This window comes from Acanthochromis polyacanthus, chromosome 18, assembly GCF_021347895.1.
Source record: "Acanthochromis polyacanthus isolate Apoly-LR-REF ecotype Palm Island chromosome 18, KAUST_Apoly_ChrSc, whole genome shotgun sequence".
NCBI classification, from domain to species: domain Eukaryota; kingdom Metazoa; phylum Chordata; class Actinopteri; family Pomacentridae; genus Acanthochromis; species Acanthochromis polyacanthus.
The window spans coordinates 12940554-12961357 of record NC_067130.1 but is presented as its reverse complement, the minus strand read 5'-3'; the positions used below and the strand labels follow the sequence as shown (position 1 = coordinate 12961357).

The 20804-nt window shown below is 40.6% G+C and overlaps 1 protein-coding gene across 1 annotated transcript; it reads left to right on the top strand.

The window, feature by feature from the left end:
- The first annotated feature begins 847 nt into the window (after positions 1-847).
- On the top strand, positions 848-20656 carry ntrk2b (neurotrophic tyrosine kinase, receptor, type 2b). Its single transcript, XM_051938611.1, has 16 exons — positions 848-1844; positions 3704-3778; positions 3855-3926; positions 4015-4083; positions 4175-4326; positions 4489-4625; positions 6713-6845; positions 7310-7623; positions 7925-7996; positions 8817-8916; positions 10317-10505; positions 11047-11177; positions 11290-11462; positions 13466-13706; positions 15665-15823; positions 17763-20656. Exons 1-16 carry the CDS (start codon positions 1642-1644, stop codon positions 17946-17948), a joined length of 2406 nt encoding a protein of 801 aa, XP_051794571.1. The 5' UTR covers positions 848-1641; the 3' UTR covers positions 17949-20656.
- Positions 20657-20804: the final 148 nt, after the last annotated feature.

The following is a 20804-nucleotide window of genomic DNA, read 5'->3' as shown; positions in this document are numbered from 1 at the left end:
AGATCATGTGTCCTGGCTGAGCATGCCTCCTCATCAGGAGTGAGATTTAGGAATCCACTGGTAAACAGGGTTCTGTTTGACACACATCTGACATTTATTGTAGGACATTAAATAAAAAACAATATAGTTAAATTTTAAGATATGAATATGCACATTTGTGAGTGAGCGACAGATTTGGATGTTGTTCCAACAACACTCAGGTCAGGGTTAAGAGTTTGTTTATAGTGTTTTTTTGTGCAATAACCCATGCAAAAGTAAAGGAAAACTGTGTTTAAAAAGACTTCTTATTAGTAAAGAGGGAAAAGACGCTTAAGCCCAATTCTTGCTGCTGTATCGTGCGCTGATCAGTGATTGGAGTGAGACTCACTGGAAGCTTGCAGACATACTATAGGTAATTATTTTTCATAGATGCACCCCGTCTTGTGCGTCAACCGTACGTCACACGAGGCCTAATGGCCAAGTGTACAACAGTGCTGTGTGTGTGTGTGTGGAGAGAAGACGCTCCTTCCATCCAGAGTGACAACAACACCAGAGTTTGCATCACATACTTGTTGTTGTTGTTGTTGTTGTTGTTGTTGTTGTTGTTGTTGTTGTTGTTGTTGTTGTTGTTGTTGTTGTTGTTGTTGTTGTTGTTGTTGTTGTTGTTGTTGTTGTTGTTGTTGTTGTTGTTGTTGTTGTTGTTGTTGTTGTTGTTGTTGCTGCTGCTGCTGCTGCTGCTGCTGCTGCAGCAGAGTGGAAACTCACTGTGCAGCATCTTCATAAAAAGCTGTGTGGTTTTAAATGTAAAATTCCTATGAATACAACTTGCCAAATGTGAAACCTCCAGGGTGCCAGCATGAGCCCCGGTGATATCTGGTGGGTGAGGATGGGTGAGGATGGAGGGAAGAGATGCTGCTAGTCCCGGCTGTTAATCCATAGACGGATGCAGGTAGCCTTCCTCCCCTCCACACACACGGGCAGCATCAGCATCACGCATCCTTTTACTCCACTGTGCTGCCTCCCTCTCCCTCTCTCTCCCTCTCTCTCTCCCCCATCAGCACACATATGAGAAAAATCATCGCTCGTGGAGGAGGAGGAGGAGTAGCGTTGAGAGGGGGTGTGGGGGGGGCTCCTGCCTATTGATCTCTAAAACATCTGGAACACCTCATATTTGTTTTGTTTTTGTTTTTTTGGTTGCTGCTTTTTTTTCTTCTTCTTCTCTCTTTTCCCCCCTTCTCTTTACCAGGGCAAGAGAGCTGGTGGTGCGTGTGGCCGCGGCAGGGGCAGTGAGACAGCAGCAGAACGGACCACTTGACACCTTTGCTTCACGGCATCGATATGCAGTAGTGTGATAGCAGCTCTGCGGAGACAAGGAGGCCAGTCCATGGCATCTTGATATTAAAAACCGTGGTGCTCTGCGCATTCCTCACCGACAGCCTGATTTTTTTCCCCATTCCCCCTGCGGAGCCGGAGGAGAAAAAAATAAGGATTAACTTGGGAACATATAAGAAGCAGCGGAGGGGAGGGAAATCTTAATAATCCAATTTGATTCTTGTGTATTTTTTTTCTTCCTCTTTTCATTTTTGGAGGGGAGAGTGGTGGTGGTGTTGGCGGGGAGGAGGGGGGGGATTCGTCGGGGATATCATCATTTGGACCTGCGATATGGACTCCAGCGCGGGGGAATATGGCATGGCTCGTCTTGGATTGTTTTTGGTTTGGATGGGGCTGCTGCTGTGGAGATCCGCCGATGCCTGCCCCGCATCCTGCACTTGCACCATCTCAAGGATTGTTTGTATTGATTCCGTACCGGGGATCAAGGATTTCCCTGTCCTCATGTTAGATGACATGGAAAACATCACCGAGATGTAAGTGTGCGTGTGTGTGTGTGTGTGTGTGGAGACGATCGCGGCAGACGAGGCTTATTAACTTATTAGGATGCAATGCGTAAAATAAAGACGCGATCGTGGAGGTCGCAGTAACACGCGCGAAAAAATAAATAAATGAAAATAATTTAAAAAAAAGCTTAGGCTGGAATAAAAAAATGTGAATAAAGGTGATGATAAGAGCAGCAGCAGCGTTAATAACTGGAGGCCTGATGTTATTTTCAGGTGTGGATGAAACAGCAGCATATCTGCGCACAACACAACATTTGTGGTTTTCTACCTCTAACCAGCGGGTTTGTCTGATCATGTCGCCTTATGTAGAGATATATATTTATATGTAGGCTATGTGTGTGTGTATGTGTGTGTCGGAGATAGTGGCTGCTCGTGCGTGTGCGCGTAACGGTGGCGAGAGTGCGCGTCAGAGGCTTATTTGGATTAGTCGGTGTTTTCCTTTACAAAACAGCTCCAGAGGCATCGTGGTGGAGTAAAAAGGCCCGGCGCAGCCTCCCTCAGAGGTGTTCTTTTTTATTTTTTGGGCGGCGGTGTGTTGAAGCAGCCTGGTGAAATATATATACACATATATTTAAGATGACCACACTGTTGGCACATCACACACACCAGACCAGTTGTATGTGGAGCCCCGGCAATAAGGGCTGCTGCTGCCCACAGCTCTGTAGCCTTATCTGCGTCAGTGTGTGTAGGCCTGTGTACCTGCTCCAACCCTGCACAAGTACACAACTGCACGGCACCCAGTGGAAGATGGATGGATGGATGGATGGATGGAGGGGGGGGGGGGGGCAGACAGACAGACTGGAGCTATAGGCGTCACATCATCAGCCCATCATGGATACAGTTTACTCTGGTAACGTGATTAGTCAGTTGGTTGCAAGAAAGTCTATCAGGAGCCAGTGCCCTGTGGATTTTCCTCCATTTGTCTGTCATTTTTGCAACAGATTCAGCTGCTGTTATGTTTAAAGCACACAGAAAACTTTACAAAAATGATGTTAGACCTGTCAGCTTTGGAAATTAAACCTGGATTAAAAAAAAAAATCTCTTATACTTTGGATAGATGGTGTCCAGTCCACAAGCGTCTCCCCACATTTTCAGTCCTTCAATCATTAAAAGTTTTTCTTGAAAATAGTCAAATCCAAGTTGTTTCTTCCCTGGTTATTTGAGAAGCTGGGTTTAGAATTTAAGCTGTAATTAATATAATAATCCCTAAAATTGCTGCTGTTCACTATCATGCTGTGGAAAACTTTAAAAAATGTTTCACAAAAACAAAACAATTGACTGTGTTTTTAAAAACAAATCAAGTAGCAATTATTATTTTCCACCAAGACGTCAAGTGCCTATTCCATATTTTATAATACATTTTTAGAGCTATGATTTAATCAAAACATTGATAAATGTTGAATAAATTGTGGCATTACTAGGCCACAAAATGCATTATTTTTCTTTATTAAAAAAAGTTTCACATTTTTCCTATATGTAGTAATAAATACAAGTATTATGAATAATGTCTACAGTAAAAGATACCACTGTGTCAATACTTTTCTCGTGGTTCACTTTATAATGACCTTCCAATGTGCTGCAGATTAAACTCTTTCAGTGAAATCACATGGAGCCTGTACAAAGACAAAGCCAAACTGTTTCAGATGGAAACACAAGTTCATAATATACACACAATTCTTTTTTCACACTTTTCATCTTTTTATGTATAAAAATATAGAAAACAAGTCAGCTGGTTTTAGTATCTGCCTCTACTTTAACTCACACTTTTGGCTCCAGATTTAACAGTGTGTGGTTTTGCTAAGTTTTTCCTGCATTTTATTTTTCCACAGATACATTGCCAATCAAAACAGGCTGTTCGACATCAGCGACAGCAGGCTGAGATACTACATCAACCTCAGAAACCTGTAAGTGTCACACAGTTTTTAGCTTTACGTGTGGTTAAAATAACTGAGAGTAACTCTACAATTTCACCTCCAACAGGACGGTGACCAGGACAAGACTGACGTCTATATCATCGGACGCTTTTTTTAACAATACAAGACTTCAATATGTGTAAGAAGGATTTTAAAGTCAGTTCTTTTATTGTGTACACATAAGACGCCTTGTTTGGATTTATAATGTTTGTTTTTTCCTTTCTTAGAAATCTCAGAGACAATAACCTGTCAACACTGTCATGGAGAACGTTTCAGAACTTTAACATTACATATCCGTAAGTGACACATGCACAGAAAATTGTTAATACATCTCCCTCTCTTTGCACAGTCCCTCATATTTGTGTTGGTTTTTTTTTTAACTTCTAGGCTCCTCTTGTCTGGAAACCCTTTGGATTGTGTTTGCGAGAACTTATGGATCAAACTGAGGCTCCAAGAAGAACCGGACAGCCCAGAGCTGACATGCATAGACGAGAAAGGAGTGGCGAGGGACTTTGTGACGCTCACCCCACCAGACTGCGGTAACATGAAACCGTGTTATAATAGGAGACGCTTTGTATCCATTATTGACTATTAGAGAGGCTCCAAATAGAAATCGAAACAAAGACGGAAAGAAACATGGAAGCAAATCGATCTATTGTGCTGTTGATCACATGTTCAGTTGTGCTGTTTGTTTCTTGCAGTGGTTCCTGCAGTGGAGGTCACCCCCAAAAATCTGACCCAGATGCAGGGGACTGATGCTAAAGCTGTGTGTCGGGCCTGGGGCTCCCCTCCTCCTGAGATCCTTTGGAACCTGGATTTATTGTCGACCCACTACGAGGTGAGATAGATTTAAAGCTCACCGTCTACCACTTTTTGGGATCCTGATTTTTTTTTTTTTTAAAGATTTTGCTCCTTGAGTGAACAGATAATGGTTTGGACGCCTTGGTAATGAGCTCCGGTGAAATTTCAAAGCTGCCGCTACACTACAGCTACAATGACCTGAAGGCCATGAGAGAGCTGCAGACTGGAGACTTCAACTTGAGTTTGGCTTAAAGGATAATTTTAGGGATTGTCTTTTATCAAATCCAATGAAAAAAAACAACTATTAAACTGGTCCTACTAACATGCCAAACGCTAGATAAGGCTTAGTCCTCTTGTCAAAAAGCTACATTGTTGTTTAAAAACCTTTAAACACATATTCCTTCATTAATACATTGACTATATATACAATTTCAAATCTATCCAATCTATATTAAAACAGTCTAGTTCCAGTTTCAGTAAATTCTGCAAAAAAAGAACAAAAACAAAAAACAACCCAAAGTACCCGCCTGTTTGAGGAAAATATAATCAATTAATGAAATTTGTAATGTCTTTAAAATTTACATCCTCACAAGGGACTAATGGATGTAGAGCTGAGTGCTATTTGAGTGTTGAAAGATGGACATGTTGGCCTCTTCATGAGAAATCGGAAAACATAGAATATAACTTCAGCTCCCTAAAAGGACTGTGACTTAGACTAGACTGCTCTGAGACGAGTTAAGCACTACAGACTCTTTAAAGTCCAAGTTTGGCCGCTTACATTTATGAACGCATTGAGAGGACATCGGCGTAACCAATCTATGTAGAAACATGACCAACACTGCTTTGAAAGAAAAAATACTTAAATGATCAAGAAGCATTCAGGGACTCAAAATTTGTAAGACTTCTGAGTTATATGCGTGTATATCTGAACATCCAGACACATTTTTCCTATTAAAATACATTATTCAGCTCATGTGAAAGCAGACATCGGCTGGTTGGGTTTGTGTTCTACCTTTAGCTAAACATTGCAGTAGAAGTAAGGCATAAATCCATGATTTTTAGACAACTATTTTCGCTGTCTATCCATTTTTTTTAAACAAGTATTAGCTATTTCAAACGTTGACCCCATCCACAGAGCCAACAGTGAAGCCCATTAGAAGGTCATGCATTATTTTTCCAGTAGAACTTTTTTTATGGTTGTTCCATACAGATGCACCCCCTATTTGACCACATACGACCCAGTAGTTCTGAACAGTCAGATAATGTTTACACTGGTTTTGTAGCAACTCAAAGATTTTGTATTATTGTCAGTGAAAAGTGCACACACAGTACAAAAAAAGAATCACTTTGTGCATGTTTTAGTTAAAGTGTGTATGATTTGGGTTTGGCTGTGGATTTAGTTAAAGCTCATATACAAACGCCTAAACGCTGTTGGGATGAAACCGACTTTAAGGAGCTCTGAAAGCAAACTGAGCCAGAACCTACAGCCAAAAGACAGAAACTAAAGGGTCAATGGACACTAGGACACTTTTGACATGAGTCTTACATGCACTTATCTGATGTGATTTCAGTTGTACTTTTCTTCTGAACTTTATCCTCATGTAAAAAAGCTAAACTTTAGCAACTATTCTAGGTTTTAATTCAATTGAGAGTTACATAAAAAAAAAGCTTATCATACTGTAAATGAGTTCTTATGTACTTCTAAATGGCTGTACTGCCTGCATAAGCAAATGATAAGAGTGAGTCACCAAAATATGACTATTTGACCGACAGCGATTTACTGGAGGAAAAAAAGACTAAAAGACTTTCTGCCACTCAATGTGAGTGACGGCCTGAGCCCCTATAAAAATGATCAACTGATCCTGTGAATTATTTTCCGATAGTTTACTGTTTTAACTAAACTAAATCTGAAGTATTTTAACCCTTTACTGATATAATTGAATTTTGAACTGTTTTCCTGCAGCCGATATTTAGCAAACTATTTTCCGTTCCTTACTGAAGGTGACTATTCAAAGTTTCTGGCTTGCTTTGCTAACTTCCCTTCATGTCGTCTCAGTCAGCTGTCAATATTAATGTCTTACTGCTAACATCAGTTTAATGTAAACCATAATGTTGCGTTTGCAGGTCGACCCTCTGGACACCGAGACCCACCTCACCCTGTCAGGCCTGTCTCCTTATGATAACGGCAGGGTGATCGTATGCAGCGCCGAGAACATGGTCGGTCAGACGGAGGCCACCCTTCAGCTCAACATTCTCTGTAAGGACTTTAACCATGACATACATCTCTAGAAATTATATTTACATTTCTTGGTCTAATTTGTCTAATTTCCTCTGTGATGAGCTTTTAAATGCTTCTTCTAGACCTTGTTTTTCCAGTGGAAGCAGAAGGCTCCTCACTTTGTTATCATTAGTGTCTCTCGGCAAATCTTATTGACTCTCCGTGTTTGCTGTCCATAACTCTTCCTCCTGTAAAGCTCCTCATGCCTCGTCGTGTCCCTCTGCTTGTTCAGTACCACCCGCTCTCCTCATTCTCCTCTTCCCATGTTTTCCTGTTGTCACTGTTCGACTGTTGTGCGATCAGTCTCCCTTATCTTCCCCGACTGCATCTCGACTCTCTGAGCCCATAAATGTTGCTTTTCCTACTGGTTCTCTCTCCAACCCCCGGTGTTTATTTCCTACCATCCCGCAATTACTCTTCCTCTACTGTTGCCTCCGTGTCAGTTGCCCCCACCATCGAGCAGCTGCTGGGCCCGGAGCGGGACCACCACTGGTGCATCCCCTTCACCGTGATGGGGAACCCCAAGCCCGAGCTGCAGTGGTACCTCAAGGACGCTCCCCTCCAGGAGCAGGACTACATTCGCACCATGATCCACGAGTCCACCGAGAACGAGGACCACGGCTGCCTGCAGCTGGTCAACCCCACGCACATCCACAATGGCGAGTACAAGCTGGTGGCGACAAATAAGTACGGCCAGGATGAGAAGAAGGTCTTTGCCCAGTTCCTTGACCCGCCTAACATCAACCACACAGGTGAGGTTCATTCACTATGAAGGCAGTTTTTTTCTGAGGCTGACTGCTAACACGCTATTTTATTCTTTTCTTTGTTATAGATGACTACGACTGTAAGTAATGATTCCTCTTTTTAACTTGTTATCATGATAATGCCCGGATACAAAGTTTAAAATGAACTCTAATGATGTCTGTCTATCTTTCCTACTTCGCCCTGCGCCTCCACCATCGTCTGCCCAGGCACAAGTAGGTGACTCCACACATAACACTGAACCCATTAAAATCCCTTCAAACATGTTTGTACTTGACATTGTTTTTACTTTTAAGTGTTCAGTATGTTTTTTTCCAGTAAGTGTCTCTCCAGACCCGCCGCCGCCTCCACTGGATGACAGTGTTGCCGTAAGTAAAGCTAATCAGTGTTTGCCATCTAAAACAGTGGTTTAAAACACGTTTCCGTATATTTTTCTTTGTGTATTTGAATTATTTTAATTTCGTTCATTTCAGCGTCCCCCTCAGATTTAACCCTCTGAACCAAAAACCTACTGATGGGTTTCAAAGACATGATTTCCTGTTTTAAAATCCCCTCAAATGACGGCATGTATCCGAGTCTGAAACTGTTTCATATAAAAATACTCAAAAAATAAAGCCTTTGCCAAGAGATCCTTAACGAAACAAAACTTCTGCATTCACCAGCACAACCAAGAAGCTGCAACCAACAGTCACCTAATAGGAATTCAGAGACTTTTCGGCTGAACCGCAGGCAGTGTTTACACAGAGCAGAGAAAAGAGAGAGCTAAATAAAACATACTTGAAAAATAAAATAATGCAGTATAGCTCAGGAACAGTGTGCAGAGAAGCAAGTTGCCAGTAAGTTGCTGGAAGATACATTCAGCATGGTGAAATATATTTGCAGAATTCATACAAGTAGTATGAAAAACACTATTTGATAGATGTGCTAAAAATATAAGTAACTAAATATCTATATCTATAACTATGTCATACTACATAGAAGATATTTTCAATACTCTCTTTCTAGTCATGGTTGTGCTGTTTCCATAGAGGTGCAGGACTTTATATTGCAGTGAAAAATGAACCTACAGTGAGTAAAAATGTGACAGGAGCCAAATATGGCCAGAAACTGCTTGGGGTTCAGAGGGTTATTTGTGGCTCCTCAATGTGTTTGCTATGTTTCAGAGTGTCTTTTTCTTTTTGTTTCCAGGTATACGTAGTTGTGGGAATCGCTGGAGTTGCCTTGACAGGCTGCGTTCTGATGGTGATCATTCTAAAATACGGAAGAAATTCCAAGTTTGGCATTAAAGGTGAACGGACTTTCTTGAACGAAAAATATTGGGAACTATACCAAAGTGCTCCTTGCCTACAGTTAGAAGAGAACCTTGATGCCACTCTCACAGCTGTTAAATGTGAAGCTACACTCAGCAGATATCTAGTTTACTGGACAGACCCAGACCAGCTGCTCACCCTTGTTTCCAGTTCTTGTGCTACGCTAAGCTAAGCTAAGCTACAATCATCGGCTGGTTTGTATTTATTGTAGAGATATGAAAGTGGTATCAGTCTTCTCATCTTATTCTTGATAAGAAACTACATTTTCCCAAAGTGCTTTACACCAAAAAGAGAATTAAATTAAATTAAAAAAACAATAGTGAAGGCGATAAAATACAGGAGCCAATAATTAAGCTATAAAAGGTCTGATACAAGTAAATGAACTACATGAAAATTACATAAATGCAAGCCTAAAAAAAGTGTGTTTTAAGGTTTTATTTCAAGCTGTTTACTGAATCCAATGCTCTGACCTCTTCTGGATTAGTTTCCAGCAGCTTCCTGAGGGCAGATGACACAGAATATAGCATCACTATACGTCCAAGTTTCACTCTGGGGAACATTAAACAGACCAGAGTTGGAGGATCTTAGAGATCTTGAAGGGGCAGAACGAGCCAACATGTCGGATCATAAATCCTAAAATTAATGAAAAGCCAATTAACACCCTTTAAAACTGGAGTACTGTGTTTGTAGTTTTAGTTAGAAGAGTGTTTATTATTGAATCTGTTGATAACTTTAACTGTTCCAGTTGTCTATCCATAACTGACCTGTAAACAGTTCATGAAAACACACTAAATCCATTTTTTTAAATGGCTGTAAATTGAATATCTCTCAGTTTTGGAGCTTTTAATCTAAATCTAAAGACAGCATCTTCTGCTCTGAAAGACTATAACTGGTGTTTTTGGATATCTTTTACAAATCAACAAAGAAAAATGTCTAATTGATGTGTAAACAGTTCCTACACTAATACTATGCTGTACAATTGCGCACATTATAAACCCATTCAGTGTGCTGTCAAGCATGCGTGTGGTTGCGTCATTAGATTTGCAATATTAGACAAATGGAGTAATAAAACTTGAAATGTTGTATTAAGTGATTATGAACCATTTTTCAGGCTGTTAAAAGCCAGTGCTAGTGCTGACTCAGAGCTACTTGCAGTTTCCACTGTGTCAGTATAGAAACGACTACAGGAATTTGTGAGTCATGCTTTCATGTTGCTCAGGATGTCACCTGCCTGTGATCGTCTGATGTCTTTTACACGACCTGGAATCCCTCTTTCTGTCGCTTTTCTCTTCCTCTGCTATGACCAACACCCTGCACTACTTCTTCGCTAATCTCTCCTCCTTCTGTTTCCTCCTCCTCCTCCTCTGTGGCTCCCTAGGCTCCTCCTCAGTCATCAGTAATGACGATGACTCTGCCAGCCCTCTTCATCACGTCTCCAATGGCAACAACACCCCGTCGTCCTCGGAGATGGGTCCAGACGCAGTGATCATTGGGATGACAAAGATTCCCGTCATTGAGAACCCACAGTACTTCCGTAACTCCGGCAGCATGCTGAAATCTGACACATGTGAGTTACCGCCTCGGTCGACAGACGCCGGGTAACCTGCGCCTTTTCTGATAAATCCATGCAGGGATCCGTGCGAGGCGCCGTATTTGCTGTCAGCATCTTGGACAGCTAGTCCTCAGAGGATGTGCGGAAACACAAGCTCAGCAAAGTTTATGATGAATTTTTTATTAGTGCTGAATCAATTAATCAATTGATTGAAAAATAATCATCTGTAGCTTTGAAATCCTGTGTCTATTTCTATCCTTTCAAGTCTCTAATTGTGACTGTGATCCATTAAAATATCTCTCAGTTTGGAACTGTTCATGAGACAATTCCTACAATCTAAAAACACTACCTTGTGACTGGTATTTTTGGATATCTGACACAAATTGATGATGAAAGTATGATCTGGGGCATCCATTTGACCTGTATACCTGTGATATATTTTAACCTAATTCCAGTGAAGTGAAGTCAATGAACATTTTCTATGCACCAAATATCCACTCTCTGATCAGTATGCACACATGACCTTGAGACTTACTTGACTTCTTCTGCATTAAAGTTGTCCAGCACATCAAGAGACACAACATCGTGCTGAAGCGGGAGCTGGGAGAGGGAGCCTTCGGGAAGGTCTTCCTCGCTGAGTGCTACAACCTGACACCAGACCAGGAGAAGCTCCATGTGGCAGTCAAGGTACAGAGCAGGAAACCGCAGATAATCAATGCGCTGGTCATTCAGTTTGTTTTTCTATTGATTAGATGTACATTCCTCTCACTGCGTGCCCCTTGTCCTCGCCTCTGATCAGACCCTGAAGGAGGCCAGCGAGAGCGGACGAGCAGACTTCTACAGAGAGGCCGAGCTCCTCACCAACCTGCAGCATGAACACATCGTCACCTTCTATGGAGTGTGTGTGGAGAGCGATCCATTAATCATGGTGTTTGAATATATGAAGCACGGTGACCTGAACAAGTTCCTCAGGTGGGATCCTTTTGACTGCGATGTCTTAAATAGTTATATCATTATAGTATAATGAATAATAGTTTGTTTATTGTATACAGTTGTCTTTGTTATCAAAAGTTTTCATGAGAGGTTTGATACTTCTGTTATAGCTGTATGTTTAATCCTCTGAACCCCAACCTGCAGAACTTGGGACTGAAAGGCTGCTATATATATATATATATATATATATATATATATATATATTTTTTTTTTTTACAAAAAAACACCAAAACTACATAATTTATTAGAGCCAGAAACTACAGAAACAGAAATAACAAAAAAAGCACAGAGAGAGCGCAGTACTCCGCCAAGGCTGCTCAGTCTTTGTATCATGTCCAATGGCTGAAATCGTGAAAAAAACTTGTGGCAGAAATCACGGCACTATAGAATGTGGCCATTTGATATAGAAGTACCCACAAACAAAATGACCTTGTGCTGAGCATAGGCGCGTGTTATGCATGTGTACGTTATGTACGGATACCAAATCGTGTGATCTAAATATGCAGCAAACGTAGGTTCACTTATTGTCACAGTTAAAGTGACGCCGTGTCGCTATCTCACAGTGATACAGAAATCTTTAACAAATCTATGGATCCAGACTATAAGCCACATTACTGCAAAAATCTAATCACTTAGTCCTTGTGTTATTTCTGACCTATACTGAAAATTTCATCCAAATCCGTTGGTCTGTTTTTGAATAATGCTGCTAACAGACAGACAGACAGACAAATGTACACTGATCGTCACATAACTCTGTCGAGACTCCGCCTCCTTGGTGGAGTAATTGTTGGATTTTTAAGTTTATCATTGTCCTTGAACTGTGCTATCAGGAAACTATCCAAATCTAAGCTTGTAAAAAAAAATGCAATATTTCATCAAAAATCACATTGTTCTACAGGAAACCAGCAGAGATTCCAGGAAGTCCTCTCAGCCAACAAACAGTTCAGCACAAGACCACAACTTATCAACTTTACACTTTTTTGTGTTTCTGTGCTGATTAAACAAACAAAATTTAACATGGTAGCTGTAAAGGTGATGGTGGGTTGATTTTGTTTGCTCATGTATCCAGTCTTAAGCTAAGCAAAGCTAACCATCCTGTAGCAGAAAGATCTAAGAGATACTATTAGCATGACGTTTGATTGATATTCTGACACATTCTGTGAGATGATAGAAATTTCTGAAAATATTTCTACTGGGGTAACAATCTATTTATTGTAGCATGCTGGAGCATCTGTCATTTGGCCTGTTTAATATCAGAACTGAATAGATTCACAGGATTTTTGCTTAAATCTGATTTCTTTAGGTGTTTAAATGACTCGGTTTACCAACCAGCATCCCCATTTAGATATGTTATTTACACATTATTTCAACAAATACACTGCTGAAATGACTAATCAATTAGCTGATCAACAAAAAATTAAACCTGCAATTAATTTTGGTTGCCAGAAATTCACAGGTTCCAGTTCTCTAAATTTTCTTTGCCAGTTTTCGTAGTCTTTTCAAAGCACCTCATCTGAAGCATCCCCTTGGCCTTGAAAAAAAAAATGTGACTGAAAGGTTTTTGTGTGTATGTGATTTTACAGATTACATTTATTGGTTAATTGAGAAAATAACCGATTTATTGGTCGCTGAAAATTACATTTTTCCATGCCAATTGTAATTTCTGAGAGCAGGGTCATAGCTTACTTGGGTTATCTGGCCAACAGTGCAAAACCCAAAGATATTTACTTTACTATCAAGTATAACAAACAAAAGCAAATGATTGAGTAACTGGAATAAATGTTTGTCCCTATAATGTAAGAAAAACTAATGATAACTGATTATCAGACTATTTTTAAGTCAGTAGCACAAAATTTATCACGTCACAGAATGAACGACAGAAACGTCCACTGATAGCAGACAGCTGCTTTTGGTAGTTTTTTTTCCCCCTCCTGCCACATCCTGGTTTATTTTATTTTCTACTCACTGGTTTCTGGGTGCAGGTCCCACGGTCCTGATGCAGTGCTCATGGCAGACGGTCAACACAGCATCCTGGTGGAGCTCACTCAGTCCCAGATGCTGCACATTGCCCAACAGATTGCTGCTGGCATGGTCTACCTGGCCTCCCAGCACTTTGTCCACAGAGATCTGGCAACGAGGAACTGCCTGGTAGGAGAAAACCTGCTGGTCAAGATAGGAGACTTTGGCATGTCCAGAGATGTTTACAGCACAGACTACTACAGAGTGAGTATTTTAGACTGTCTCCCCTTTCCTCCCCTCATTTTGCTCTCAGTCACTTACTCACATGGATGCACATTCATGAGACTCACAACCTTTCTGATCTATACACACAGAAATATGAAAATGTTCGCTCACATGCATAAATGTGTAATTAGAATTTTATTCCAGTTTGGGTCTGAAATAACTGTGTAGCTGCAGAAATGACTATTTTAACCAGTGGTATTTTATCTATTTTTAATGCCATTTAAATGCAAATTCTATAATCTGCATAAAATTACTGTTTCCATGGTAATGAGGGCCAACAGTGGTAAAAATGCATGGGCAGTTTTCCTTTTTCCCAAGGCAAGGTGTTAATACGTCCCTTCACTCTAAATGAACAGCATCACATTGGACCACATTTCATGTTATGGTGTAATGTACGTAGTGACCCACTGATGTGCAGATTACACTCATATAAGGACCTGATTTTACAATATAGGTCAATGGGGAAAAAAAAGGACAACATGTAACATTATGTTGAGGAGGAGATGGATTCATTTTGTTTCCTCAGCCTTTGTGTCCGAGATCCCAGCTTGAATCCCCACAGTGCCCTCTGCTGCCCAAAGTGGAGTCAGAAATCCAAACACGCACAGAACACACGTCTGAGATGCATTTCCTTTCCATCTGATAAGATCGCCTTCTAGACCGTCGACGCCAACTCCTAATGTCAGACGTTTTTATCAAATGGAAGGCAAATGCATGAACAATCTGTCTAATCTTCTGTAATGCTGCTCTTATTTTAAAAATCAAAGGCGATCACAGTAAATTAGATGAAATAGAAAAATAAAAATAGCATTTAACTCACTGTGCGGGAGTGAACAGCACTAGAAATACATATTTGTGCACCATTGTTGATCTGCCAGTTACAAAGTCCACCAATGGATGATGCATTAAGAATATCCAGCTGTTTTTGAGATGTTTCAGTCTGGATAAAGTGGTGGAACGACCCACTGACATTTCCATTCATGGTTCCCCACTACAGCACAGTCAGTCTAACCAGCAGCTTTAAAATGCAGTCACTGACACAGAATGTCTATAAAAGATGGATTCAGCCATTGGTTTGTGGACTACTGCTTTGAGGCCTTGAGTTTGGAATCTGGCCATCACTATTTAAGTCTTTCAATAACCAATGCAACAAGTGGAGGTTAGTTCTAAAGATGCACAACGACATGGAAGTGACCTGTAGCACTGCAAAAGCATACCCCTGCTTTATTGTATATTCCCCTCCAAATGAGACCACAATTTACAAAACAACCACTGCGCTGCATTGAGGGGAACTTGAAACTACCATTTGATACCATAGAGGCATTAGGAAAATGTTCACAGAAGTAACTAATCCAAAGGGTAATTCTTCATAGACCTCTTTACAATCTGACTGCTTTTACAACCACCCAGTCGCCCCCTGCTGGCTGTTGGAAAGAATTCAGTCTTGGCTTCACTTTAGCTGCGTTAATCTTTTACATTGTCCCTGGACATTGATTAAACCCCCAAAAATCTCATCTCTGTGTATCAAAGCTTTATATTTAGACATTTTATCATGAAAATAATGCCTTAGATGCCTTAAAATGACTTAGACGTAACACTACACTGTTGCTTTCCCGACTCGCTGCAACTCAAACACACCAGCTCACCTATGCCTCTGCTCAAACACTGCAAAGCTACTCTGTGCTACACTTTGGCAAACCATAGCATTGTAATATTATGTAATTCAGCTGCTTGAGCCTGAAACCACTTCAGAACAAGAATGATACAGAAAGTCCCACCACAGTCTAAGGTGGCCAGCCATGACAGCGTTTTACACTCATGATGTGTCTTTTCGCTTCTAAAAAACACCACACGAACATGTTAAGTAGGTACAGAACACTTGCCTTCAGTAGGCGTTGCAGTGTTGGTCTTTCTGAGTTGCTGTCTTCTGCTTGCAGGTGGGCGGCCATACGATGCTGCCGATTCGCTGGATGCCCCCAGAGAGCATCATGTACCGGCGGTTCACCACAGAGAGTGACGTGTGGAGCCTCGGCGTGGTGCTGTGGGAGATCTTCACCTACGGCAAGCAGCCGTGGTACCAGCTCTCCAACAACGAGGTCAGAGTCCCGTTTACGTCCGTCCTACTCAGAGTTACATAGTCATACAGACTGATTTGTTAGAGCAAAAGTCTTAAGTTAATGGAAACTTTGTGGTCAATCAAAAGTTTTTAACTATCTGAAGAAATGCATAGAAAGATTCACATTTTAACAGAGAATTGGTAAGCCATCAACATTAACATTATTTCAGTAGTGAACTAGATGAAGTAACACAAGTAATATTTACATAAGTTGTTTAAAATAATTTTATCAGTGATTAATTTTGTTAATTTATAGAATCTTGATTGAACTGGTTAGATAATCCTGATGCTGACATCAGGACATATTCCATAATATTTTTTTTAATTAAATGTCGTTTTGCCAATCATGAAAACCTAAACTTGCAAAAATAGTCATTTCAAGTCTTTGTGAGTTTTGTCAGGCCACAGAAAACATGGAAAAGGATCAAAATACTTTGCATGAACACGATAACATGGCATATCAATATCATCTCCTTTGAATTTGGGTTTAATTACACTGAACTATGGCCTTCAGCTGAAGGAGGGCATCAACTACTTGTATACTAAAAATAAAAACATTTCTACACTCTTTACAAGTTCGCAGTCCAGTAAGACAAGGACATATCCTAGAATATGCTACTAGTGCATTGTGGGAAATTTGGCAACCAAAGTTTTTGGAGACTGACTAGTGACTAAAAGCTGTGATACCTCTACCAGTGGTGCTTCAGTTTTGACCATTACTAAAACACATTAGATATTCTATAGCATTGAAGAAAATGTTTGAATTTTGTAGCCTTTTAAGTGACAAAATTTCCTATCTGGCTGTTGCTAAAAGAAGCTTAATGAAAAACCTGATGTAGAACTGGCTGCAGTCTGGCCTTCAGAGGGAGATCCAGCGCTGACTGATACAAGTTATGACCAGCATCAGTCTTTTCTGGTCAATATTTTGAGAGAAACTCACATTGAAAAAGATCAAAGGCAAAAACACTGCAAGCTACGTCTCTGGGATTAGAAGTCAACCTGCTCTTGTCTATATATTAAATATCCTGTTTTTCACACTTAAAAACTTCACTGAGACACACTATGAAACAACAGTACTGCCCTTCTCATGTAGTTGTCATGGAGATACAAATTTTGGGCTGCTGTGGCGTACGTAAAGACTCCAGGAGAGGACGAAATTTACGTCATATGGACCCTCGTATACACGTGGATGCAGAAAGTGGTCTGAAGTAAGGACGATGGAGAGAGACAAAGCCTAGAATTTGGCTTTTTAAAAGAAATACTTTTGCTGTATTTTGAATTCAATCGACCGATTTGGATTCAAATTTGACAAACTGTACACTGTTTGAATGCACAAAGCAAGAAGCCAGTATAGTTAGGATTAGGGGGTTATGGTGGTTTTCAGTTTAAAACAGGATCTTTTGCTACATAGTGAGGACTTTTTCCAACCAACTTCTTCCCCTCAGATTTTTGTTTCCTTAATATTGTTTTTGTACTATTAATAAAAAAAAAACAAACTAGTAGCATATTTGGTCCATATTAGACAGTAACAGTAAAGACATGACTGTTAATGGGGGACTGCAACAAGCTGATTTCCTGGACATGAATCTTGGATTTGTTATCAAACAGGAAATGCATAGTTTTCTGCTGAATAAGGTGAAACAGACTCATTTTGTTTACTGTACGTGGACAGATGATACCTGCTGTCATTTGTAGCCGCACCCTCACAGGCTTACTGTGAGCAGGAAAAACCCTGCATGGTCGGCGCTTTTATGCTTAGACGACTGGGCCACCTCTACTTTTTGTTTCTAATGAGAAAAATATGTTTCCTGAATGATGCATGCTAAAACTATTTTCCTGAAGATGGCATTTTATCTAGATAAATCAGTGTCATTTGAGTATCGCAGATGAACCGAGTCTGGTCCTCCTGTGTCCTGCAGGTGATCGAGTGCATCACACAGGGCCGAGTGCTGCAGCGACCTCGCACGTGTCCTAAGGAGGTGTACGACCTGATGCTGGGCTGCTGGCAGAGGGAACCCTACATGAGGCTGAACATCAAGGAGATCCACAGCATGCTCCAGAGCCTGGCCAAGGCCTCACCTGTGTACCTGGACATACTGGGCTGACGTGTCCGTGTATGTACTCTGCGTGCATGTGTGCTTCGTATGTGGACAAAGTGTTTGTGTGTTCGAACGACTGATGGGACGGAGATTAGAGGCGAGCAGGGAGTGAAGGCTGAGTGACTGCGTCTGTGTACAGAACCTGACTGTAAAACGTCACTGTAAATGCTACTGTCCGTGTCCTCATCACATCGAGAAAAGCCTTAAATTCTAAGTGATTCTGGTTTCGCTTTTTCTTTTCTTATCGGTTTGCAACTGAGGCATGTTTTCACAAAGGAAAACCAAAAGACATACAGGATTATGTAACTCTATCCCAACCATTAACACTCCAGACATAAAAACTGTATGCTAAAGGCATAAAAAGAAATGAGACAGCTTATCCTGTCCGTACTAAACTATCATCCTGCTGTAATTCCATATTAGCTGGGAAAGAGCAAAGGAAATACACCGTGCGTCCCCATGAGGGACAGTATGTGGACACATCTTTGTAGATAAAGCTTTTTTTTCCTTTCACACACATTCTACAAGAAGATGAAATTAATTTACAGCTGAAGCTTTTCCTTTAATATGTCACAGACTATTTTAATATTTGTAGAATTTAAAAATGTCGACTCTGCTTCTTATCAGTTGATTTAAACGTGGCTTTGGAGTCATCTACAGAAATTTCTATATGATTATACACATAAGTTTAAAAAAGAACAAGCAAAACCCCCTGTAGATTCTTAGAGAGGCCTGTTATAATAGCCTCTTCCACTGAGGGACTCCCCAGTGTAAAATCAATGTTGAAAACACAAGGGCATACAGCATTTTAAGTTGTTTTTTTTAATACTGCCATGACCATTTGTCATATCTTCTGTATATATCTCCTCATATTTGACAGTAAGTACACATCTATGACTACAAATGTTTTCAACTTTGCAGCCGTCTGCTCATTTGGCGTACCTAAAGCACAGAGAACGAGAACTTGGCTGCATAATTTTGTCTTTCTTTCTTTTTTTTTTCATTCACCAGCAAAGCCATTCAGCAAATCTTTGTTGTTCGGTGGCCCATATCTGTAAAGTGATGTGGTTTGTATGCATCTTCAGAGGCAGGTTGTGGCTGCTGAAGAGATTGTGGGGATTTCTTAATGAGGGGTTCTTAGTTTTCAGCACTTTGGTTTCGAATGCATCGAAGCCGTTAACTGTTTTTCTGTCATTTAGTTACATTACAAGAGTGTACTTTGAAGATCTAATCGTTAAGTCTGCATAGCGGGCTATGAGAGGGCAGTAAAAGGATTAATTACGAGCCCTTGAAGTGTCCCAGGGGGGCTTTCATAGGCCTGGTGGTGGGGCAGCGGTGAAGCACATGTGCATGGGCGGGAAAAGGTTTCAAAACTCACTCTTGTAATATCTCTGATAGTTTTGTTTTTCTGAGATGAAAAAAAAGCAAAAATATTAAAGCAAATTTCTGTAATAATCTTTGCATAAATAGCAGCAATCACTCCCTCATACATGTTTTCCATACGGAGGCGTGAAACAGAGATATGTTATATTTGTTAAGTGCACTTCGTAGCGTTACTTAACCCCTAAATGCACAACTCAGCTGCAACGACTAACAGAAGAAAATCACCTTTGCTCTGCTGGCCGTGACTGAGCGAGTCCAAACTCTGAAACTCTTATCCCCTATGAAAACAGATTTCTGTGTCCTTCTATGTTTTTATTCTGTATAAAAGTCACATGTCTGCTGTACATAAACTGCTGTCCATTCTGTACAGTTCTGATATTTGTCTATATGAAAAGTAGGCTATGTTTAATAGTATAATCCGTTTTAAGCAGGTATCATGTCAAAACCGTGTGACATCTATTGAAGACAACGTGTTATGGGCCACTGGCAATACATAGTATATGTAAATACGATTTTATTTGTGCTACATTGTATAATTTCTTTGTGCTCGTTCATAATACCAGTGAGAATACAATCCTTTTTTGGCAACTTTTGATCTGCAGAGGACTTTATTTGAACAATGTGTTTTTCTCTGAAGAAGAAGAAGAAGAAGAAAAAAAAGAAAAATGATCTCCTCTTTCCTCTCCACTGTGATGGGGAACTCACACAGAGGCTGCCTGAGACGCTGTCTGTCTGCAGGAGGACCACAGACTCTAAACATCAGGATCTCTCCTGGCCGACAGACGTCCCGGCAGGCGCGTGGCCGATGGCGAGGAGGTCAGAAGGTCGCCTCCTGGCCAACCCCACCACTCCACCTCTGACTGACTGTAGCCTATTTTGATCCTCTTTCAGATGAATAACTGTGACTTTGCATCATGAATAGTATATTATTTTGAATGTAATCTAGAAGGGTGGGGACCTTTTTTGAATGTAATCTATCTTGGGGGGTGGGGCGTTAATGATTTTTTTGTAAATATATGGTAAAAGAAGAAAAAAGATGACAGTTTTCATTCCTGTGCAGATAACAGATTTTACTTACTGTGTGAATACAAAGACAGTGTGCTTGTGTGTGTGCATTTGCACATACAACTGAATGCAAGTGAGTGTGTGTGTGTGAGCGAGCGTGCGTGTGTGTGTGTGTGCACTCTCCTGGCAGATTTAATCCTGCTTTAATCAGCCAGTTCTATCAATCAATTCAATGCTTTGTGCATCATGTGAGTAGCTTATCCACAATTAATGGAAATGTTCCTTGTGATACTGTGCATTTAATAAAGGTGGTATGTCTTACAATACGCTTCATTCCCTCAGGATTCTTGGTGTCTTCTGTCGCAATTCAAGAAACTGTGGATAAACTCAGTTACATAATGCGTGTTTTGGGAAATATGAAGCTATCTGCTAGTTAGCTTAGCTCACAGTATGTTTTCTGTGGAGGAGCAGTCA

Bases quoted from the DNA above. Each gene is read 5' to 3' on its own strand.
- ntrk2b (XM_051938611.1), top strand. From the start codon at position 1,642: ATGGACTCCAGCGCGGGGGAATATGGCATGGCTCGTCTTGGATTGTTT. The intron at 10,506-11,046 runs GTGAGTTACCGC...TCTGCATTAAAG, and splicing joins CATGCTGAAATCTGACACAT to TTGTCCAGCACATCAAGAGA. The intron at 15,824-17,762 runs GTCAGAGTCCCG...TGTGTCCTGCAG, and splicing joins ACCAGCTCTCCAACAACGAG to GTGATCGAGTGCATCACACA.